This window comes from Neofelis nebulosa, chromosome 5 (genome assembly GCF_028018385.1).
Source record: "Neofelis nebulosa isolate mNeoNeb1 chromosome 5, mNeoNeb1.pri, whole genome shotgun sequence".
Classification (NCBI taxonomy): domain Eukaryota; kingdom Metazoa; phylum Chordata; class Mammalia; order Carnivora; family Felidae; genus Neofelis; species Neofelis nebulosa.
In genome coordinates, this window is record NC_080786.1 from 68,495,327 (window position 1) to 68,521,251 (window position 25,925).

At 35.6% G+C, this 25,925-nt stretch overlaps 1 protein-coding gene across 9 annotated transcripts in view; it reads left to right on the forward strand.

Moving 5' to 3' along the window:
* The window catches only part of NAALADL2 (N-acetylated alpha-linked acidic dipeptidase like 2), a 1,364,408-nt gene extending 1,354,999 nt beyond the window's left edge, over nt 1–9,409 (forward strand). For all 9 annotated transcript variants that reach the window (XM_058730531.1, XM_058730530.1, XM_058730533.1 and 6 more), the window contains one exon: nt 7,850–9,409. In XM_058730531.1, the coding sequence (XP_058586514.1) occupies nt 7,850–8,048 (199 nt within the window). In that variant the 3' untranslated portion in view covers nt 8,049–9,409. The remainder of the gene's footprint in view (nt 1–7,849) is intronic.
* Nucleotides 9,410–25,925: the final 16,516 nt, after the last annotated feature.

Consider the following 25,925-nt stretch of genomic DNA (forward strand, 5'->3'; position numbering starts at 1 on the left):
CAGTAGTTAAGTGTTTCTGTTCTCTGCTCTCTTTTATATGTAATTGTAGTGCAAACAGATGATCCACATTAAAACAAAACAAAACAAAACCCAGTATGCTATAACGATTAACTTATTTTTTGGTTTAATAGAAAAAAAAAAATCTCACCTGATACTCCTAACAGATTTTAAAACTTCAAATGAATGAACACAGATATCCTAACTTTGTAACGCACATGTCACGAGGATTGTTTGGCATGATTTTTCAAGTGTCTACCAAATTCAGCTAGTCACTTAAAGAACTGTCAAACCTACAGCATAGGTTGTACTCTGTCAATGCTGTTAAGAGGGAATAGAGAACTGATTCCTGTATTAACTTTTTCCTTCCCACAGGGAAGAAATACACTACAAATCATATCAATCATTTATTGCTCCATTAAAAGTCACCCCAAAATTTAGCAGCTTAAAACAACCATTTATTTTGTGTGTAAGTCTTCAGTATGGCCATCTAGGCTGGACTGAGCCTGGGTGATTCTTCTCATCTGGGCTGGGATGTGTACCTCTCGGCTGTGTTTATATATAGCCAGTGCTTCTGTGGCCAACTTGGATGGAGACAAGCTAGAATAGGAAGCCTCACTCAGCTGAACAGGTCCTCTCTGCTCCATGTGTTCTCTTTTTTTCCAGCATGCTAACAGGATTGTTCACATGGTGGTTTGTCAGGGTCCCAGAGAGAGAAAGGGAGAGAGACAGAGAGAGAGAAAGCATGCAAGATCTTCTGAGGCATAGGCTCACCACATATGCCACATTCTATTGGTCCAAGCAAATATTAAAGCCAAACTAGAATCAATAGGCAGGAAAATAGACTCCACTTCCTGATGGATTGGGGCTACATTCAAATTTGACGAGGCCTGCATAGAGGGAGGAGAATAATTACAGGCATTTTTGTAAACCATCTACCACACATGTTATTTCAATCTCAATTGTCCGCAGAGTGAGTTTATGGCTTGACTATATCAGCAATGGTCTTAGTTCTCATTCTGCTTTTGCAAGTATAGACCAAATTCAGATTTAGTTGAAAAGATAATTTGTATTATAAGTATTGCAGCCATGTATTTTGTGAATTCTCATGGACATAGTATCCAAGTCAAATGATCTTTCCTAATGTTGATGTAAATACAACAATCCACTGTTAACTATGGAGTACAGTTAGTATAATCCTTAAAAAGAATTAGCCACAGTTGTAAAAACTGAGCTGGCCTTTTGTCTCTGCAGGCAGCATGTACTTCCAATGAATTTTGAAAGACATGGTTTCTTATTTACTGTGATCTCATTTAGGAGTTTCTCAACATGAAGTATAATGAATGTTAATTCAAATTTAGGATGGGTGGCATCCTGCACCCATTTATGAATATAGGAAGGAACATTTGAAAGAGAGTCATCATTTCCATCATTAATTTGCTAATTCACACGCAAGGAAATGACTCATGAATACTTTAGCTCCCTTTGTTTCAAATTTCATTTTCTTCAGTTTTCCTTTGCCTTAGCTGAATGGAAAAGATTTGTCAGTTGAGTAAAGATGCTTCATCTCCTTCACCGATGCTTGCAGGAGTTATTAATTAGGTTTCTGAGTTTGGCACTGCTCTTTCCTGGTCACCGTGATGTGTCATTGAAACAGACCCATTAAAATGAATGATGTGTGTTGTAATTTCATTAGTGTCATCAATAATGTATTACACTTTCCTTTTAGTAGTCTCTTTGTGTTGTGTGTGGGTCAGGATGACTGTATGAATTACATTTATAAGATCCAAATTGTTACAGATGAGGGAAGATAGGCATGAGGGTGGAATTAATGTTATTTTAAACATGATAACTATGAAAATGATTTCAATTAAATAATATTTTAATTAGGTCTGATGTCTCTACATGCCATACTGAGATACATGTTGTGTGTATGCAAATAAGATGGTGATTTATTGAATTAATAGCACAGTCCATTCTCTCTACAAGGAAATTTTCTGAATTGGCCTAAAGGAGGTGTGTATAAGAGCAAGAGTGATTCATTAAGGAATATAATTTCTTGTGGTCGTAAAGGGTAGACTTTTGACATGAAAACTCTTCAAGTGTATTTTCTTTCTTTCTATCCTATTTTCCTGCTAGAAATGTGCCTTTGACTGGCTATTTGCCAATTCCCAGTCTTCCCTAAGCTGAAAAATATGACCCATCATTGAGAAAGCGAGACATAGTTAAGTTCTCTGATATAGTATGTATCGTTGAAATCTTTTAACTCCATTTAACTGAGGTTCAATGCTGGTGACATAAATGGGAATACAAAGAGCTTTTGACTTAGAAGTTTCCATCAAAAGCACTGATCTAATTTGAAATATTTCCAAAGGCAAGAATCATTTTCATATTAAAAAATGTTACAGTAATTTTGTCCCCCAGGGATGATCCTAGGGAACTTAGAGTTAATGATTGAATATGTAAGAAAGTTCTTAGAACTAAGAAAGATATGGAAAAGTATGTGATGAAATGTAAAAACATGGCTGGGTTTTGATTTTTGTCTTCCATTAAAATATTAAAACTAAAATACTATGTTGGTACTTTTTTGAAAAAGGGGTCCAAATATAGAAATTTATTTTATGTAAGCAGGAAGCTAAATGGTACACATTTAGTACACAAAAGAAAAATAGAAAAAGATGAACTACTTCTGGAAATCAGCACGAGAAATTATTCTTCTCATGAAAATTTAAAGAAGATATTTTTGTTATTCTTAATCTGTTTATAAGATAAAACAATCTATCCAGGTGAAAAAATTTCTATTATAATAAAGATCAACTAACTTAAGTTATATAAATAGCTCCCCAAAATGAAAGTTTTACATTATGATGAAAGAATCCTGTTTACTTAACTTCAAGTAGAATCTCAGTATCTGTAGTTTTATGCTGATTTGTATCCAATTTGGGTAGAAACGGATATGAGTGTTTATCTTACATAATAGCTTGCCACAGCTTACTACTTGAATCATGTAGCATATGGAAAATGTGTTTAGCTCCTTGTGGAATTTTGCAAACCAGAAAGGGTCCATTTCTATTCACATGGCTTGTTTACAGTCATTATAAACGTATTTTACTGTGTTGCTTACTACTTAGGAAAAACGAATGTTGGCACACTGTAGACTCCATTGCACTGGTCTTTAAGAAGTATATGTATTGCTTTCCAGTTTAAAAAACAAAAAACAGTAATTATATTTCTTGTGCTTTAGACCTAAACATTCTTTTAAGGATGTGTTTTTATTCTTCTCCATTATCACTTTTCTAGATATTTTATAGTGGTTATGGCTAAAGTTGTACATATATATATTAGAGGCTGTGCTCATGTTTAAATGAATTGTCATTGAGGGATTAATCTTGTAACCTTTATGAGCATGTTTTATTAATACCTTATCATTAAATTTAATATTAATAGTATTTAACATTTAATAACCATAGAATGTATATGTAGGAATGTATTTGGTGCCAGTGAGTTTTGAAAATGTGGAAAGGTCATTATACAGAACCAAAAGTATTAAACATGCTCCCCATAATATATTAATTGCACTCGTTCAACTCATTTATGAGGCAGTTCTGGATAACAAAGATTATATTTTTGTTTGTCAGCATGCTTAGCAATATGCCTTCCAGGAATGGAAGTGTTTTTGGTACAGCTTTTGAAAATATCTATTGCACTCTTAGATTCTGAAAACACATTTGCCATGAAATGATTTATAATTAAACAGAAAATTGATAAAGTGGAAGGAGAGAATTTAAAATTGTAAATATTGTGATAGATGATTAAATATTTGTATTATACTAATTTAGTAATTCTTATTGGTAAAGCAGTATAATTTATGTCTAAAGAAGTACTTTTTAAATGATTGAATAATTAAGATATATTTGAACTGTTTTTATCCTCAAAAGATCTTAATTTTTAAATTATTTTCCTTTATCACATATATATGTGTGTGTGTGTGTGTGTGTGTGTGTGTGCATGTGTGTTTATTTGTTTCAATGGCTCACTATGGATTTAAATATGTTTGACAGGTATCTTGACTCTAAAAACCCACACTTTTTTAAAAAATGGCAATTGACGGGCACCCGGATTGCCCAGTAAGTTAAGCATTTGATTCTTGATCTCCACTCAGGTCATGATCTCAGGATTTGTGAGTTCAAGCCGCATGTTGGGCTCCTTTCTGAGCTCAAAGACTGCTTAGGATTTTTTCTCTCCCTCTCTCTGACCCTCTCCTGACCTCTCTCTCTCTCTCTCTCTCTCAAAATAAATAAATAAAGTTTAACAAAAAAAAGCAACTGAGAAAGAGTATGTAAAAATGAAAAAAGTAATTTTTGTATAGGTTGTGCCATGTAGGAGAATACATGTGACTATCCGAGGCTGTTTTATCTCCATTTGGAAAAATTCCATGGTTGTATCAAGGTTCCTCTGTATTACTTGGTTTCTTTTATTTACCTCCCTTGAGTGATGTAAAACTAATAAAACTAATATTTAGGGAAATTGTCATTAGGTATTTCACTAACTCTAACTACTTTAAGTTATTTTGATATAATCAACACTTTTACAATTCAAAGCATGTATGAATGGATTCTGTATGTATGTACATGTATAATTGCTTGCATGATTATGTTAGCATGGTTGAATGGTTTCTTCTGACAATCTCTTTCATTTTATGAATGCTATGGGAATGGCAGAAGGGAAATCTCTGCTACAAAGAGTGTTCTAATTCTGGAAATAGATCCAAATTTTTCTCAGAGTACAGCTTATGGCCAGAGAATTGCACATGAGCCACTGGCCACTCCATTTGGAAGATATTTTTTTCCTCACATATTCAGGGACTATATGTTTCTTAATACAAATTTATACCTGAATTCAAGAATATCTGGAATCTAGGAAGTACCTTTCTTTCACTGCTCTATTTAATTCATACAATACCAAGTTTACTCATAGGCACAAAATTCAAGGATTTTGGATTGGATTATTAGGGATAGTTCTCACTTTGAATGATCTGTTTTGAAAAATTCATTGAAATAGGCTCTTCCGTTTAAGGATCTTCTGCCCCACTGCCACGCAATATGTAGTTATTGTCAGCTTAAAATTTTCTACAAATTCAGAAATTTAAGACAGTTTTATTCTTAAATAGTTAATACTTAAAATGCAAATTAAACTGGATTGATGTAATTTATACCAATATTATTGAGGATCTACTAAGTTCCTATCACTACCCTAAGCCGATAAAAATTTAAGTAAATTAAATGACCATGACTGAAGATCTTCTGTGTTCACAACACTAAATCAGACCTGATAAAAAACATATTTCCCAACCCTGATGTGGAAAGCAAGGATGTCATAGCATATCCTTGAAATATAGGGTGCAGGGTCCCACGGCAGAGAAGAGACACTGAAAAGGTAGGGAAGTCAATATTTTCAGAGACGACTTGGACACACAAGGAAAAGAGATGATCTGCAGGGTTCTGGCATGAAGGGTCGTGTAGATTCGATACACCACTGAGTGCAATGTGAGAAGTTCAGGAGAGGCTGAGGTACAGGAATTTTGATGAGACAGGAACCAATAATCCAGAACTCTGTATAAATGGACGTTAGTGCTAGGGAAAGTATAAACTAATTAAATCTGTACTGTGGCCCTCACTTTGTCTCTCAAAATTAACTATCAGTGTGTAACTCACAACAGTGTCCCCTTTCGTGTGGACTAAGTGCTTCTCCAGACTTTATATTACAATGTGATCATTTGAAAATCAAATCTACCTTTCGCTCTTTTTTTTGTTTTTATACCTGGAAGCAAAAGTGTGATTACTTAGCCTGGTATGGAAGGGCCTCTAGGGTGGCCAGACCTTGCTGTCCAGCTCTTCTCCTAAAGCTGCCGACTCTGGCCTTGAACACTAGTCATACAGAAACACCGGCATTGATCCACTGGGCGTACCAAGCCGTTTTTTAAGTGTGTACCTTTGTGTATGTCATCCCTCCTGCATAGGGTGCTGTCTCTGCTTTCTACCATGTTGTAACTGTTGATTCAACATAAAATTCAAATATTCTCTATTATGAACTTTTTCCTGACCTTTTTCCATGGTAATCCTTCATCTTGTATCACTACCCCTTCTATTTCTAATCTGACAATTAGACAAGTGTATTTTAATTATTTATATCTTCCTCTCTTATTTGACTATAGAATTTCAGCTACTTTGGACTGGGAGTAAGTCAAATGATCTAATAATCCACAGTGTTCTGCCAAAATGCATCTCTTCATATCTGTCAATGATAAAAGGGACCACTTGAGATTTGCCCAAGGCCAAATTCTTCTTTCTAAGAAATTTGAATACATTTCAGGGCCACATTGTATTATATACCCCACACTTATGAGAAGACAGTATTATAAATATCAAATATACACAAAAGAAGAGGAAATAGTATAACACATCCCATTATCCATTTTCAACATTATTAACTAATGGTTACGCTTATCCCCCTCTATACTATCTATGGCTCTAGTCTCCTTTTTCCCCTCAAATATTTCTAAGCAAAATCTTAGACATGAAAACCTTTCATTTGCAAATATTGCTATATCTATTTCTAAAAAATAAGGACACTTTTTGAAAACATTCTGACGATGCCATCATTACACCTAAAATGTTAACAATTCCTTAATATTAACAAATCTTCTATTAGTATTCAATTATGTACTGCTTCTTATTTTTTAAACAATTTGGGTAAAACCTGGGAGAGTCTACTTTATGACTGGTTGACAGGTTTCTTTTGGTCTAAAGCAATATTCTCAATCAGGGGAAATTTTGCCCTGTAAGGGATAATTTTGGCAGTCCAGAGACATTTTCGGTTTTCACAGCTGCCATGGGCTGAAGGTTTGTATCCTCTCAGAATATAGGGGTTAAACACTTAACCCCGGTGTGATGGTGTTTGTAGGTGGGGCCTTTGGGAGCTGATTACATTAGATTAGTTCATGCAGGAGGCCTTCCTGATGGGGCAAATGCCCTTATAAAAAGAGAAGACACAGGATGTCTATGTGTGTGCATGCACGAAGGAAGGCCAGATGAGAATGTAAACAGGAAGAGGACTCTAGCCAAGAACCCGACCATGCTGGCACCTCCATCTCAGACTTAAAGCCTCAGAATCATGATAGATAAATAAGCCTTTGTTATTCAAGCCACTCAGTGTATGGTATTCCATTACAGCAGCCCAGACTGATGGAGGCAAGTAAAAGACAGTGGTACTGGTATCTAGTGGGCAGAGACCGGGGATACTGCTAACCATCCTGCCATGCACAGGACAGCTGCACAATAAAGACTGATCCAGCCCCAGATGTCAATAGCGCAGGAATGAGGTTTAGTCCAGAGGTTTTTCTGTCACCTATTTTTTTTTATTGCAGTTTGCTTATTGAATATACTGGATCATTTGTCCTATAGAGTTCTCCACCATTTGTATTTGCTAATGACACATTGTCATCTCATTTAACATATTTCTCTGTCTCTCTTGTATTTATTAGCGATTAGATTTAGAAGCTTCATCAGATTCAGATTCTTTTTTTTTAGCAAAACTACTTTATTTTGTTTCATAGATAGTACTGTATATTGCCATGAGGGAGCTATATAATGTCTAATTATCCCTCATCACTATGGAAAATTTGATCAACGTCTATATCCATTAATTCATTAGCAGTTGGAGACAATATTGTATTTTTATAATTTCTTCATTTACAGCAAATGTCACTGTTTCTTGGAAATTTTTATTATGATGTTTGATATGAAAATAGCATTGTGCACGAAGCATTTACACATTTTGTATTTGTTTTTAGAAATATCCTGTACCACCTTGATGGGAAGACAAGCCAGTTTTCAATACTCCTGGAGGCTTGGGAGCACTGCAAGTTACTTGCATCAAATGAGACCATTCAGGAAGCCCTGTCAGAGGTGTTGAACAGCATTAATTCAGCTCAGGTTTACTTTAAAGCAGGACTTGATGTGTTCGACAGTGTCTTGGTTGGAAAGAACTGAGAAAACTCGCAGCATTTTAAGAAGTTTGTTTACAATTCCTCAAGCAAAAGCTCTAACTTAACCAGATTTTCTGACATTGAAGACTTTCCCCCCAATGACTTTTTTATAATTCCAAAGCTATTATTACGTTGTATTTTTAAATGTACATATAAAAGAGCATTTTGCACATTTAATATTTTCTTATATCTACATCTCTGAATATGTAAAAGCAAGTTATTGAAATAATACCTAAGGTTTATCTATTAAAAAGAAATCTGCTGTATTTTTATATATATGAAATATTTGGGGGGCAAAGTTCCAAGAAGTTCTGGACAATCTTCAATTTTAGGGATAAACCGTGTAGGAACAGAAGTTATTCCCTATGTTACAGCTATTAATGACCTAGTTTCTGTAATAGAAATGGAAAGTTGATATGGTTTCAGATTAACTTCACTAGTAAGTATTCACTATGAAGAATTCAAGTATTCTGACTGAATGATTGGTCGACCAAAACCACTTTGAATGTTTCTATTTTATGAAATGAAGTGCCTGTTCATAATACAACTAGATGTAGTAATACACTGGTTATGAAATTGTATTTTTTTAAGTATTAATGAAAAAAAGAGCCATAAACATTCCAGGGGAAAATCTCAAAGTAGCTGCACAGAGCAATTTAAATGCAAATTTTTTCCTAACAACTTATAAGGTGACTAGCTTTGAAACCCCTAATTTGCCTCAGTTGATTTTGTAAAAATTACAGGAGTGATATATGTCTTATGAGGGAGAAAATATTTCTTATTTCTTCTTCTGTTCGTTCTGTAGGAAGCACTGAAACCCAGCTACTCTGAAATGAAAGCATTTTGCATTGTTCTTCCTACCTGTATCTCTTCTGAAACTCCTTCCTGGAAGGCAGTTTTAACAGAATACCATGTAATTTCCACAGGAAAGTAGGAAAATTTTCTTTGAAAACCCAAACTATCTTAAAAAGCACCAAACTGCTGTTTCTGCCACTGACACAAAGGACTCACAATGAAAGAGTTGTTTGATCAATGAAAAACTTCTTAATTCTGTGAAGAAACTTTTGATATTTTTCCTTCTTTATCCTTCATTGTGACTAAGATGCAAAAGTAGAAAATATTCATGCTTCCAATTTTATGCAGAAAATACAGTGTTACTACAAGAGTGTGTCTTTCCCACACTTCGATTCTTCTCTCATGTGGAAAATGAAGTTTTTCATGTTGACACTGTCATGGAATGGCCCTAGCATCCACTATTCCCCAATAGCCTACAATTCTTTCTATTGGACGACAGTTTAAACTGTGAGCTTCTCTTTAGAAATGTTCTTCTGGTATTGAATAAAGCGATACCTCCTAGGAAGCATATCCTCAGCATATTTTATGTGAACTGTCTGTACCTAACACTGCACTCAAACACACTTCCCATTTAGATACAAGACAGAACAAGATTCCAGACAATGCTTGTATGTCTAAATGACAGACATTTAGATACATTCCAGACAATGCTTGTATGTCTAAGTCTCCGATGTTTATGGATAAGCATAAACCTACTATTCATTTCAAAGAAAACGACAGTTGAGGGGAAAGAATTAATAATCAGTATTGATTAATTGATTTATAGGGGTCAGCTGTTGCTATCATAAGTAATGTGTATAAGCTCAAGGCAAAGAGGAGAATTGATGTAATTAGCTAGATAATTCAAGCAGAAATCCATTTTCATATGAATTGCCTGTGTGAGCATATTTTTAAATGACAAATGAAACTACCTTACAATGTTTTTTTTTTTTTTTAAACCAATGTACTTGCTTGAAAATATTTCTCATGTTGAAGAGTATCTACAGGGAAAGGTTCCAAGGAGCAGTCACCCGTGAGCCTCAGCATCAGCTCCCTCTCTTGCTCCACAGAAATTAGCAGCAGAACAGAGGTGAGAAGACACAGACAGACATGTTTGGGGCCAAAAAAGAGAGTGTTGATACCAAAGGGTCTCCAACATTTAACCAAACTTCGGTGTATTCATTCCATTTCTTCATTTGGAGTTGAAGTTACTTTAAAACAACATTTTGGAGTTGGCGCTGAGTTTAAAACAAACAAAAACAAATAATTATTACTTTTGTAATTTATCATTTAATTTCTCAATGTTTATTCATTTTTTGAGTTAGAGAGACATGGCATCAGTGAGGGAGGGGCAGAGAGAGAGGGAGACACAGAATCCTAAACAGACTCCAGGCTCTGAGCTGGCAGCACAGAGCCCGACGCGGGGCTCAACTCACAGACCGCGAGATCATGACCTGGCCGAAGTCTGACTCTCAACCGACTGAGCCACCCAGGCGCCCCCATAGTTTATCATTTTAAAACTCAATCTTAAACTCACCCCCTTAGTCTGTAAGACTGTTGAGAGCACAAAGTATATGTTTGTACATTTTGGTTTAAAGATTGATTGTGTACCTAAGTAAACCACATTGCATAGATAAAAATCTCAATATTAGTATCGCCCTTCTAAATTATGTGGTATTTGCTATTTGAAAAAAAAACCTAAACGTAACTATGTATTAATGTGTTTTTATCAGTCTATTTAAGAGATGACGTGAAGAAGGTATTATAATTAAAACAGATGTCCACTAATTCTATAGATGCTGCTTTAGATCTTTGATTGCAACAAACCTCTGACCTAGACATCATTGCTAAATTTATTATATCATTTTTATTTCTTTCCCTAACAAATCCAAGTAAATAAAATCCTATGCAAGTTAATAACAAGTGTTTTGGTGAATTGATAATAGGTTTAAATTGTTGCTGAGATATCTGGGTGCCTGGTACCTCTCACAATCCTTTGTACATAGATTTGCACCAGGGCATAATGAGTCACAAAAGGTTATTCTCCCAAGAAAATGTGGCAGATGGTCACCACTTAAATTTAGATTCAGGAAGGGTTCACATGAGCTACTGCCCTTTGTGGAAAAGCAGAGGTTCTCGAGGCAAAAGAGCCTGAGAGACATTGTGGTCTAAGCCCTAGGAAGTTCCCTTCACCCAGGGAAAGCATCATCACTCCCATCAGATAAGTGAAGCCAGAGTGATTTAGCAATGTGGATATAGTCACATGTTTAGTTAGGAGCAAAAACACTAAACTAGAAAGCACTGGAATTTAAGCTTCTCTGCTTTCTCATGCGGTATATCCAGCTCATTCCCTGAGGTGCTAGGGTTATAAAAGATCTTTTCCAGTGCGTTCTGTGTAACTAGCCATTCTACCAGATGCTATGTGGGCTGCAATCACTGCTTTTAATTAAGAACTAGCCATTCTCTGACTATACATGATGAACAAAACTGTCCCAGGGAACCCAGGAAAAGGACACTAAGACTGGGTAATGGGGGAAGTGGGGAGAGTCTCTCCATGACACCATAAGTCAGGAAGGAGGGCACTGAGTAAAAGCCCTTTATAAGAGGACATTTCAGCTCTTTATTAAATCAGCAGTCTAAATAAGTGTTTCTCAAAATGTGGATTTGGGGAAGTGAGGCTTAGGAATATTCTTTAGCAAGATTGCCCAGATAATACATATATACACTGAAGTTTAAGAATTTCTAATCTACACTAACCCTGGGTCTTAAGAAAACATTACTTGGTAATATCTCTACATAAAATACAGAGTCACAATAACAAGAGGGACCTAAAGCTTTGCTAGTAAAGGCACCATTAAAAACAGAGAAACCATTGTATCTCTCAAAAAAGGATGCAGACACAGCTAATATCTGTGCTTCCTACATGCCAGGCACTATTATAGACTTTTCCATACATTTGTTTCTTCTAATTGAACCCCTACAATAATCAGTTTTAAAAATGAAGCAATTTGATTGAGCGACTTGTCCAAAATTCTACATCTAATAAAAATGGCTGAGGTGTCTCTCTACTGGGCCTTCTGGTATGCAGTCCTGTGTTCTTCACACTGAGTTCTACAGAAAACATCACAAGAATCTTTTGGTTTATAGAAAGTTGTATAGCTGCAACTTTTAATGTATTTCTGTACAACTGATCAGACTATGTAGCCTGTCACTTTACTGGTTTAATTAAAGAGTTTGAAGAAACAAATACACCCTTCCTTATGATGTTTGCCCACCCCAGCAATGATGGACTTGTGTAGATAAATTAGAAGGTATCTATAAAAGCTTTAAAAATAAGTGTACACTTATAAAATATCATGGCAACTAGATGTAACATAGTAAAAATGATGAGAAGCCACATATTTCACAATTTCCTCCTCAAAATGCCTGTATAATTTCACTGAAGAATAAAAAAAGAGCAGGTGCTGGGATTTACAACCACAGTTTTATATCATCCTTAAAGATGGTATAAAAACTAATTGACTTTAAATATATATATATAACTAATTGACTTTAAATATATATATATATATATATATATATATGGCATACAATAAGTTTCCCCTATTGAAAAAAATAGGTGCACAAAAAGAAAATAATGATTTGTTACCATCTGCCTAATAATCAATCCACAACTTTGCCTCAAATGAAAACTATAACTATTTGCACAGTAAATTGGTAGACCTAGCCAACAGTGTTCTCAAGAGACATTCTGTGGAATGTGTAATTAATTACTCCAAAAACTAAGCTTTCTCTGAGGGTAGCACATTGTCATCTCACTGGCTTAATAGGCTATTTAAATGTGCCTTTGCCACACACTCCACTAGCAGAAAAGAATAATTTTAAACTGTCAATCCATGTGTTGAGCGGAAGGAAAATGGACCCACACATTCCAATAAACATATCAGCAACGTGACTGTACCATCACAAGATCATGGATGTAACCCAAGGGAGAACTAAACAAACAATGTGATATTTGAGAAAAGAAATACTCTGCTTAGCTGCTAGTGAATCTGTATGTCTTGCGTAAGTTTACAAACCTCAGAATCTGCTACTCTGAAAGATTTTTAAAAACTTCATGGAGTTCTGAGCACCCCATCAATTACAAAACACTTTTCAGTTAAGTGAGTTTGTTTTATGCAGTTCAGAATTACAAGTGACAAGAATTTGAAAGGACAGTTGCAAAAGAAATTTTAAATGTAGCCTTTTCTGGTTATCACCATATCCACTCAATTTTCTGTTTTTTCTTTCTAGATATACTCTAGCAATGGGATTAGACTTTTTTTTTTCCCCCTGAGAAAGTAATTTTAGGATCTATTCATCTCAATATATATTTATCTGTTAATCAGCCAGTTTTATTTCCATAATACCTTTCAATTATCCTTGGAAGATATACACTGAAGTGCCTTTAGCATACCTAGGACTGCCAAGAATCTTGATACTTTGCTTATTATGAGATGACATATTTCTTAAAGACATTTATAATCTCATATTCAGATTGCATCTAAATTTACAAAGCAAAGGATTACATCGAGGCACTCTCAGTAGCGAAAAAGGAGGTGCTTCAAATTTTAAAACGTTTCTCGTTATTTTATGTTTGGACTATATACTTAAGTAATTTTCTGTAACCAGAGTGGTAATTTTGATGTTTTCAGCCAAAATCCAATCGTGGAAGCCAAAGAAATGCATGGCTACTCTAATTTCTTAAGCAGGATTCTGTCAAGAATTAACTCAGGAGCAGCTGATTCAGTGCCTACATCTAGACAGAGCTTTAATGAGGATAGACAGAGCCTAACAGTGTTCTGTCTACTTCCTTTGATGTTGTAAACCAATAAGCACGGAGGTAGCTTTTCTCAGAAGGAAACAGATTTTATTTCCCAGGGGCTAATTAATATGCACCACCTCAGTCCCCAGAGGACTGCACAGGTGCCTGTACTATGCCATATGTCATGTGCTAGATTCCAGCAATCTCAAGAGATTAATATACGATCATTATTATGAATTATTATGTTGCATTGAAGTTAATGTCGGTCTTTTGTTCTAATTAAAGTACAAACTTGGCATCTGAATAGAAGCTTAGCTAGAGAAGAGAAGTGAAGTTAGAGTCTCTGTTTTAATGAACTACATACATTTTTCAATCAAAATGTGTAATTATTTAATTATCTGGTCTGCTCAGTAAGTATATAATTCTTTCCTTAAAGGATCTTTATTCGATATGTTACTCTGCAGATGAACACTACTTGGAGTGTGTTTTGTCCTTTGAAATTCTTGGCCATTGTCAAATCAGGCTTTCATTATATATGCAGGAGTGTTTTATTTATATTAATAATTATTATTTGTTTATCTTTATGTCAAGCTGCTGCATATGGACTACCTTACTCTGAGAGTCAGAACAAAATGTGATTACTCTACGAAGACAGTTTTATCATATCTGTTTAATAAGAAACAAACACACAAACAAGCAAACAAAATATTTTACCATACCATTGCAAATTGTCTGCAGGAAGCAAAATGCCCAGATGGTTAAGTGTAGCTTGTATAATTATATTCCAAAGATGTTATAAATAATTCCATTTAGAAGCTGAGATAGGACTCTATTAGGTGATTTAGTGTTTACATTTCACACAGAAAGGTTTAATGGCAAATATATCCCACACATTTTAACTTGCTACTTGGAGAATATGAATAGATTGCATTCAAAGAAGAAAAAAAAAGGTTTCTAGGACACTCTGAGACTAGTTTGTTTTTATAGACCTCTAGAAAAATCAGCACATCATTTTGATACTACTTTCATATTATGTATTTAAAATGTTAATATATACCATGCATTTTTAATCATGTCTTCAGTGTAGCAATATTTAGATATATAAAATGTTATAATAAATAAATTTTCTCAACTGTATAATAGTAAAAAAAATTATGGCCTTTAAGAATGAAGATGAGCAGGGGAAGATTTATAAATTAACTTGGGATAAATTTGGAGGACAACCTCTCCAATTAAATTTGCTTTGATTTAAAACAAATATCTCTCAAGGGGTATCCCCATTACAAAATTGCACTAAACCATTATAGTGTTGAATATTGTTCAAAATACTTTGATTATCATCTGTGATTCAGAAATCTTTTTCTTCATAGAAAAGAAAAAGATTCATTGTCATTGTCTTTGCTGTGATTGATTTTTAATGACACTGATTTAAAGGCACATATCTGTGTTTTTTTAAGCACTATATGGGGTTGAATGTCTAATTTCTATAATGTGTAGATGCCCACAAGGAATTTAGTGCTCTTTATATTTAGCCCAAGTGTGATCTCAATTTATTTGACAACTTTTTAATGGATTACTCCCATGACTTAATATGCAGCTTACTTAGAAAAGTATATTGTGGTCTGGAGTGACAAAAAATTGGTTGGAATACCACATCCATTAAGAATATGAGTGAATATTTTATATTTCAGTCACTTAAATGTTTGTACATCATTGAAAACATAGTACTATGAAGTAAAGGCATCTTTCAAGAAATATGTTCTGATTCAGAAATGCAATGAGAATGTGCAGTAAAATGGTAATATTTAAAATGCCCATTTAAAAATATTAAATATAGGTGCAAAACATTGCTCTACTGTGTTTTGTTATGACAAGATATATAGTATTTTAAGTATGCAAAATGGATATTATTTATTAGCATGTATAGATGCTAACGTATGGATTACCTTTATGTAATGAATATCACAGCCAAAGAGGAACAAGCCTTGCTCGGAGAACATTCTACAAGGTTTTATCATGTTCATTTTTGTCTTCCATTCTTTTTCAAACATACAGTTCTCATGCTGGGCCATTTAGGTTTGCAGGTTGTGACAAGTTTTAACATCAAGTAACAGTATTTCTATCAGCTCCCATGCGAGGAGTTTTGTTTCCTCAAATTAGCTGTCAGTTATCACACAAAAAGCGTTCTGTATTCACATGAGGTAGATTTCACTCATTTATTCGCTCAGCAAACATTTACAAAGATCCTAGTCTAGGCCAGGCGCTGTATTCAGTGCCAGAGGTATAATGATGATTAACACAATATAATAATGATATTAGCACAATTAGCAGCTTCTAGGACTGCACAGGATATAACACTTCAGTTTAAGTGATGACGGGACTAGATACAGAGGCACCCATAGATAATGTAGGTTATTGCAAGGGTAGTGACAGAGCAGAGCTATAGCGTAAAGGCGCCGTATGTTCAGGATACAAGCCTATCTTCGTGGGCATTTGTTAAGGCTCCTTTGGGCTAAAGAAGAGTGTTTTTTCTCCAATATCCTTGCTACACAATAGCTAGTATTTATTGGGAGCTCACCATCCTGTCAGGTACACACACACATGCACACACAAACACACATATAAAAATTCAAAAAACACATCCTGCAGAATAATATATTATTCTACTTATGATGTAAAATTAAAATATACAAATTTGTATGTTTTTCATGGGTATGTATATATGTATTCAAAGTATGAAAATACAGACTAAAAAAAAATAAATACCTAATTTAATTCACGGTAGTAGGCGGGAAACAAGTGCTAAAACACTTGTGTTTTTACACAAAAAGAAATTTAAGCAATGCAATAAAATAGCAAATTGGTAGATTAGATTACTTTTCTTATTATTTGTCAGTTTGGATGGTGGATCTCTGTGTTTGTTGTGAAATTCTTACTTGCCTTCTGGATTAAAAATAAAATCCTCAAAGTAACATAAACTCCCAATAAGATAGTCTGATCCTGGAGCCCACGCTTATAACCACTAACCTAAATGCCTTTCTAAATGACACAATTTTATAAGCACAGTCTGTTTCCTCTCCTTCCTCAACTATAGTAACCTTATAAAGGCAGAGGCATTCTTAAAAGGCCTTCTGCTATCCTAAATGCTCACTGATATAAAGTCAGCAAAGTTACAGTTTTTACCCAAACTGTTCCTCTTCAGTGCTTTCCTATCTCAGTAAACACAGTGGGCTCTCTAACTAAAAAGTGGGAATCATCTTGGATCCTTTCATTTCCCTTACTCCTTACATCCCATCTCTCAGCTAGCTGTGTTGGCTCTGCTGTAAACCATGGCTGAAGCTACACACTTCTCTTCACTGCTGCCATCCTATTCAAAGCCAACATCTCCCCACCTGTCCTGCGCTAGCCAGTGTGAGTATTTCAAGCCAGGGGCATTTTAAAACAGGAAAATGGTTACAAAATTATTAACAGGGTTAATGTAACAAAAACATGAATGTTTCTTAGAGATCAGTGACTTCAGGAAACTGCTACTGACTAGGGCTAGGAAATCTGTGATAATCCCAGGAGCCGACATTGTACTGATGATTAGAAACTTTGTTGCTGCTTGTGATGGAGCCACTGAGCACAGAGCTTAAAGAACAGCCACAAAAATTCATCTGAAGTCTGGGAGCCCTCCTCACACCCTCTGCCTCTCCTACCAGAAGCAGGAAAAACAAAAATCTTCCATACTTTTTGGACTTATACTTCCTTGCAAGTGCCTCTCACTGACAGATCAAAATGGAATCCAGCCAGCACAAGAGGCTCTGAAATGTGTGTTTATCCTCCTAGCCCCAGCATTATGGGGGAGGATGTGGGTGGGTGGGAGGTGGGGGACAGAGTCCACACAGACCATGGCTACTAAGGTCTCCAAAAGGGTCATTATTCTCCCATGAATAAATAAGTCAATGACCTCTTTTATCCACATGTTTCAAGATCTCTTGAATTTTTCCTCAGTCCATGGATGTCGCTTACCCACAAAATCTATAATAAAATACAGTAAAACCTTGGTTTGCGAGCATAGTTCAGTCCAGAAACATGCTTGTAATCCAAAGCACTTGTATATCAAAGCAAATTTCCCCATAAGAGATAATGGAAACTCAGATGATTCTTTCCACAACCCATAAATATTCATATAAAAATGATTACAAAACTGTAATATAATACAAAATAATAAAGCAAATGCAAAATATAAAGAAAAATAAATTAACCTTCACTCCCCTTTGAAAACCTTCGTGGCTGGTGTGAGGGAGACAAGAGAGAGGAGAGTTATTGTGTAGGACAACTTTCACTATCACTGATGGAATTACTGCTATCTATTGGCTCAATGGAATCTTTTTCTTTTTGTGCAACTTTAAGAAGGAACCTTTCCAATGACACTTGGTTTTGCCTCCTTTTGAGGATTTCACAGAAACGTGGCATTGCATTGTTGTTAAATAGATTCATCGCTCGCACTGCTACACCCTTCTTCGGTGGTGCTTTTCTACAAAACTTTGCACCATTTCCCACATTTTATATGTCTCCCTAATCTCATTTGAAGTGAGGGATTCCTCTGCTTTTTTCTCCTCCTCCTCCGCAGCCAAGATCTCCTCCATAACCTCTTGCTGTTGCTCCTGATCCATCAGTTCCTCAGTGGTCACTGCAGCCTGAGACTGATCCCAGAGAGATTGGTTCCAGAGACAGAGAGAGGTAAAGAGAGAGAGAGAGAGAGAGAGACCATTGGCTCAGTTATGATCATATGACGTCTGGTCTCACATACTACTCTTATTGCAAGACATCAATCGTTTATCAAGTTAAAATATATTAGAAATGTTTGTCACAAAATAAGTTACAATCCAAGGTTTTACTGTAACTTGGAAAGGCTTTAGTGTAATAGTCCTATACCACTCCATAACCAACAAAATGGCTAGTCCCAATGCAGAGCTAAGAGAGAAAAGACATGCAAACATATAGCAGCAGCAAAGCCTTAAGTCTTATAGCAGAGGCCTAAATATGATAACAAGAGAGCAGAAAGTAAAAGTAATTAAATCTTGTAGAACCCAGGAAAGGTTTCTCAGAGAAGGAAATATTTGCAGCTGAAGCGTAAACAGAGGTCCGTCAGAGGAGAGGAAGAATGGCATTGGCAGGAAAGCGAACAGGAGGTTCAGGTCACACAAGAGAGAAACACAGGACTTTCTCATAGTTTTCTGCTGTGAAGTTTCTAGTTTTGTTTTTTTTTTTTTTCGTTTTTTCTTCTCAGCTTCAGTAAAGTTCGTGATGTTTAATTTGTTTTTACATTTATTTTTTAGAGAGAGACAGAGACAGAGCACAAGTAGGGGAGGGGCAGAAAGAGAGAGAGACAGAATCAGAAGCAGGCTCCAGGCTCCAAGTTGTCAGCACAGAGCCCAGCCGGGGGCTCGAACTCAGACCATGAGATCATGGCCTGAGCCGAAGTTGGACGCTTAACTGACTGAGCCACCCAGGCACCTGTTCATGATGTTTATATTGTGTTTTTTGTGAGAAAAGCAACCTGCAGACTGCTTATTACTTTAGATACCATCTGATACTATAAAATACTAGGGGCACCTGGGTGGCTCAGTTAAGCATCTGACTTCAGCTCTGGTCATGACCTCACAGTTCGTGGGTTCAAGCCCGCGTCGGACTCTGTGCTGACAGCTCAGAGCCTGGACCCTGCTTTGGATTCTGTCTTCCTCTCTCTCTGCCCTTCCCCACTTGTGCTCTGTCTCTGTCTCCCTCTGTCTCTCTCAAAAATAAATAAACATTAAAATAATAATAAAATAAAATACTTAAGTTGGCTAATATACATAAGCTACATACTGAACAGATTTCCATAAACGCAGAAGGTGGTTTCCCATTATCTTCAGCATAAAATCCAAATGCCTTAGGACCATATCTGAGATCCTTCATGCACCTCCCACTCCTTCCGTTCTTCTCTGCTCTTGCTGTTTCTCCCCCTCCCATCCCATTTTCTAGCCAAGCGGGAGTGCCTGAGTTTTCCCATGTGCCCCATCCTCTCTCATGTCTCATTGACCTGTCACCAGCTTTCATTCTTCCATCAAACAACCCCCATTCACATACATATGATGAACATCTCTTTTTTCCAAAGTAAATCTTATTAATAAAGTAATCTCAATCTTACTGCCTTTGAAAAATTATTCAAAACTGCCTCATAGCACATGATTTTATCACATGGGGTTCTTCTGTTTCCTGAGATCTGATGAATCAATTCTTTATTGACTCTGTGGGCCGTGAATTATGTCCATAAGGTTGTCTTTGATTAAGCCACTCAGAGTTGGTTTCTCATTTTCTTCAAAACAAAAACAAAAGAAAGAAAAAATAAAGAACAAACAAAAAACTCCTCCCCCACCAGATTCCAAGGCAAAACTGACACAAACCCAGAAAGGTAGGGGGAGGGGAAAATGAGGAAAAGTAACATTGTATTATTACCTGCAGCTTCAGCTCCAAATCTTTTTGCATTTGAGCTTCATAGCTATACTATGGAAAAGTTTATTTCATGTTTTGGGGCTGTATGAGGCAGAAAATTTTGCTCTGCCTATTTAATATTAAAAACCCAACTGCTTAACATTTGAGTCCTCCTCTGCTTGTTTCAAATATGTAGTTAACCTCTTGCCTCCTTTCCTCTTTCCTCTCAGAGGATCATCTCACTTCTTTCTTCCTCAAACATAGAAACATAACTATATTCCCTTGCAAAATTTCCTTCTTCCTTCCTGTAATGTTAGAGCAGTCGTGCATATTCAATCCCATTTAAGAAAAGGCAATATCAACAATAACAACACAAATCAACAGCTTTTCCCAGATCTGTATCTTTCCTCAGGCACTTACCACTTTTGCCTCCCACTCATAATTAAAGTTTTTTCAGAGTTGCTAAATATTGCTATGCCCTTCCTCTAATCTCCCAGGTATGCTTCATTCCTTGACAATCTGACTTGTGTTCCCATTACTCCACCAACATAATTTTAAATAATCACAACATAACCTCTCTAAGCAAGGTGAACTACAATTTATTGTACAAACCAAGACACCTTTTAAAAAGTAAAAGGATGCATTATGAATAATTATGCTGGTAAATCAGGAGTCTGGAATATCTGGTTCAGGAAATACGATCAGCCTTTTATCTCTAAGGCATTGTGTCCAATGAATATGCTTCAATTTTCATCTTTTATAACTCCAGTCATATTCAAATCTTTTGACATGTCTACTTTCTTGGAATAATAGTTTCCCTTTGGCTTCCATGGAACAGCATTCATTTGTCTAGTTTTTTTTTTTTTCTTTTTCTTTTTCTTTTTTTTCTTTCTGCTAAGCGTTTTCTCTCTTTCTGGGTTGCCCTCCCTTATTTTACATTAAATGTTAAATTTCTGAAGGTTCGGTCCCAGGTGCCCTTCTCTTCTCATGATACTTGGTTGAACATCTGGAGATTATATCTAAGCCCATATCTTTTAAGAAAGCTATTTGTAAACAACTAATAAATTTCTATCCCCAACCCAGATGTTGCCACAAATACTTCCCTTGCATTCTTATCTGACCTCAAAAGCTGCTGAATTCAACTCATGAATACTGCTTTTATGATATCTTGTTTGTTTCAGTGACTGGCTCCATTATCCATTCAATTTATAAGTTAGAAGCATAGGATTCTTCAGAGGTATACCTTGTCCCTCACACTCACCCACCATCCAGCCCAGTACCAAAGATTTAAATGTCTTTTTTTCCCCACGTCCAAAATGTCTTACCAATCCACTCACTTCTCTCGGTTTCTTCAGCTTTTTGTGCCACTTCCCAATCTTTTCAAACTACTTGTTTTTTCATTTGGATCAGTACAGATATCACTCAACCAGTCCCCTTGCACAGACTCTTGCCCCACTCAAATTCATTCTCACTGAATCCAGAAACAGCTATCTATCATCTGTCATTTATCTATCTATTCTATTTTGATTTGCAAAATGAACTAAGTCTTTTTTATTACCCAGTCTTTGAACAGTTTCAAAGAACATTTTTGCAAGACTGAAAATTGACCCTTTGGGGAAATAAGACCACAGAAGAAAGGAGTCTGATGAAGGCTGCAGATCCAGTGCAGTTTTTTTTCTTTCCTTCACCATTACTTTAAAAAATAGTTTAAAAAGATGTATGTCTACAATAATGGCCATTTATAGGTTAAGTAGAATTGGAGAAAAAGAATTTTTTAATGTGTTTTTTGAGAGAGAGAGAGAGAGCAGGGAGAGAGGGAGACCCAGAATCTGAAGCATCAGCACAGAGCCCTACACAGGGCTCAAACTCACAGACCACCAGATCATGACCTGAGCCGAAGTTGGCCATTTAATTGACTGAGCCACCCAGGTGCCCATAATTTTTTTTTTTTAGAGAATAACATCCCTTCCTGTCCCACCAAAAAGATTCTTCTCTGAAGAAATTGAGAATTGGGGGGAGCCCAGTGGCTCAGCCAATTAAATGTTGGAGTTTTGATTTTAGTTCAGATCATGATCTCACTGTTCATGAGTTGGAGCCCCACATGGGGTTCTGCTCTGACAGTATGGACCCTGCTTGGGAGTCTCTCTCTCTCTCTTCCTCTCTCTCTCTCTGCCCCTTCCCTGATCTCTCTCTCTCTCTCTCAAAATAAAGAAATAAACATAAAAAAAAACAAATTGAGGATTGGGACAACTAATGTATATATTTGTATACTAATGAAAAGATCTGCATTCTGATGTTTAGTGATCCCATAAAACAATGACTGATTTTTGTATGTGCATACTACAATAATCGAAATAAGCCACTGCACACTGTGCCCAAGATGATAAAAGCTCACAATAAAATTTTTATCCACTTATCCTTAGACATAAAGAAAAAACAAAGAATCACCAAACTGTTAAAGGAGGCCTAAAACAGCCCCCCAAAATAAAAACCAACAAATGTCTAAAGAAAAAGAGAACCTCCCTAAATGTTTAATCAGTATTTTATGATAGGTTTAAGAAGATATTATTTTCATAAATATATGATGAGGATAACCAGAAAGCAAGAAAGATTCTTGAAATTTAATATATGATTGTAAAAATAAAATAAATAATATAATGAATATGAGAGGCCATTTTCTCAGGGAAATAAACCCAAAAACATAGTACAGAAGAAAATACAGCAGAGAAGAAAAAAAGATAATATCAATCCACAAAGTCCAACAACAGCAAATAAATATATCAACCAGTGCTTGCATTCATAAAGAATTAGCTGTTTGAGAAATTATTCTCCCACTATAAACAAGTAGAAAGCAGAACAAACTGTATGAAACAATTGTTTTGGGACATTAGACAATAAAGAACCTAGAAATGCGACACCTGAGGGAAGTGGAACAAATAAGGCAAGCCCTATAATTGCTCCCACTTACTGCCTAAAGGCAATTTCCAGACTATAATACAAAGAGGAGAATGATAATAAACAGGAGAATATTGGACAAAGACAGCTTTCAATATCTGAGGCATGAATCTTTGCCTGCACATTGACATTACATATCTATTGGATGGGATTCCAGGTAGCTACTAAAAGAATCACCAGAAAACAGGAGACTGAACAAGCTCTGGGATGGGCATCGTGGAGAAAAGTTGTAATACTCAGGGACTTTAGAATCTTCCAAAGCCCTCTTTAGTAATGAGCAAAATTCACAGCAAGCCAAAGGCTGCTCTGGACACTTCCAGATCACACTAAAAGCAAGCCTTAAAAGGATTAAACTAATCCTAAGTAATTTAAATGCATGCCTGAACAAAGTATACTTTTTAAAGGAATACAAGAAAATCTAGTACCTACCACTATAAAAACTACAATGTGAAGCATCCAGTAAAAAATTATCTGCATGCACAGAGCAGGAAAATGTGACACTTAATTAGAGTAAAACCAGTCAATCGAAAGAATTATAAATAACAGAAGTTATGGAATTAGTGGATAAATATATAAAAATAGTTATCATAATATTCTCCATATGCTCAAAACTATAAAATAAAATATAAAAATAATAAGGATAGGAAAGAAAGTTATTGCAAAACCTAAATAAAAGTTCTGGAAATGTGGGGAAATAAAAATATATAAACCCAAATGATTAACAGTAAATTATACACTGCAGAAGAAAAAAATCAATGAAATTACAATCTTGCAAGATAATCTGCTCAAAATAGATGACAGAGACAGAAAAAGAAAAATAAACAGAGCAGTAGTTATCTGTGAATCCATGTCAAGTGATGTAACATGATAGACTAGGAGCTGGTGATCCAGAAGGAGAAGAGAGACATGGGGGGCAGACGATGTTTATAGAAATAATGAAATGACCATCAAAAGCTTATCAAATTTAATGAAACTATAAATCTACAATTTCAAAAAGCTAAGCAACCTACAAATGGGATAAGCTTATAGAAAAGCACACTAAGGCACATCATAGTCAAACTGGTGAAAACTAATGATAAAATATCTTAAAAGCAGTTGAAGGGAGGAAACATAATAATGGACGATATCTTGGTAAATTGAAAGCATGGTCCCTGCAAGTTCCCACCAATTTTCCAGCAAAATAATGAACAATTTGTCACCACAGACGTGCTGTAAAATTTTAAAGCACCAAGTGTAGATAATCCTAAAAGCTCTAGATAACAAAACAAAACAAAGCAGTATTTTTTAGAAAGCCAAATTATAACTGATCCCCTACAAAGGAATAAGTACTAAGCCAGGATCAGACTCTCATCAACAACCCAGTCCAAGTTTTGAGGAAAAATTATTTATCCTATAACTCTATAAGCAATTAACTTTTAATATATTGTATTAGAGTTCTCCAGAGAAACAGAAACAATAAAAGATACGTATGTATGTGTATATATATACACATACATATATGTGTATGTGTAAGGATGTAGGGTAAGGATGTATGGGTAAGGATGTAGATTCCATTTTGAGTCTGAAAGCCTAAGAACCGGGAGTATCCAGGACAGAAGACTGATGTCCTAGTTCAATCAGAATGAATCTAACGTTTCTTTGTTTTTTTTCTTCACTGCAGGTCCTTCAGGAATTAGATGATGCCCACTCACATTAGGAAATCCACCCGCTTTACTCAGTCTACCAATTCAAATATTAATCTCTTCCAGAAACACCTTCACAGACACACACACAAATAATGTTTAACTAGCATGGATATGGCATCCTTGACCAGTAAAGGTGACACATAATATTAACTATCACACATATCTTATGCTGCAATATGTATCTGGGCCATACCTAAATTTCTAGTTTTCTGTTCTCTAGTCTCACTAGCCTTTTGTTATAATTTTGAACTTACCCAGAACCTCCTGGTACAGTGCTTTACACATACTGTTTCCAATTTGGGGGTGCTCTTACTTTCTCTATTTGCTAGTTAGCTCATCCTGCTCATTCCTCAAATTGCAGTTAGATTTTCACCTTTGCATGAAATTGTGCCAAAACATAACAAATATCCCATTGTTTGTTCCCATAGCAACATGTAATTGTCATAGAAATTATCACAGCGGTAATTTATGTGTGTGATCGATGGCCCCACCAGAATGTAGGTTTCTTGAACATAACATCTTATTTTTTACTCACCATTTTATCCCAAATGCCTCATGTATCTGCCACCAAGTATTCATCCAATATATATATATATATATATACATATATATATATATATATATATATATATATATCTGTTCAATAAATGGTTGAAAAATATATAAATAAAAGAGATTGCTTGAAATCTACATGGTCTTACTCCCCCTGCCTGGAGAAAGGAAAGACAGCAACACACCTTTTTGTGGTTGAACATGTGAACAAACCCAAGGAGGGTTCTGTCCACATGACCAGTTAGTGTCTATTAAGCTGAGCACTGTGGTTAGAGCCCCCCCTCATAGAAGAGGTGGTAAGAAGCAAATAGTAAGAGAGAGCAGTGTCTGCACTTCTTTCAAGTCACCTCCAATACCACCTCCATCTTTAGAGGCCAATGTTTATGTACCTTTTCCTTGGAAATCACTTCATTTTCTACTTTAAGAAATTTGTGGAAAACTCTTGTCCAGGGATGCATTGTTTCTATTCTATTTGTTGATGTAAAATTTCATCTACTTCCAACTGCTGTTATCATTTTAATGGAGAGTTAAAATGCTAAGGGAAAAATGTTTTATCTGCCATCTTGAAATGGAAGATCTTCATGCGTTCTAC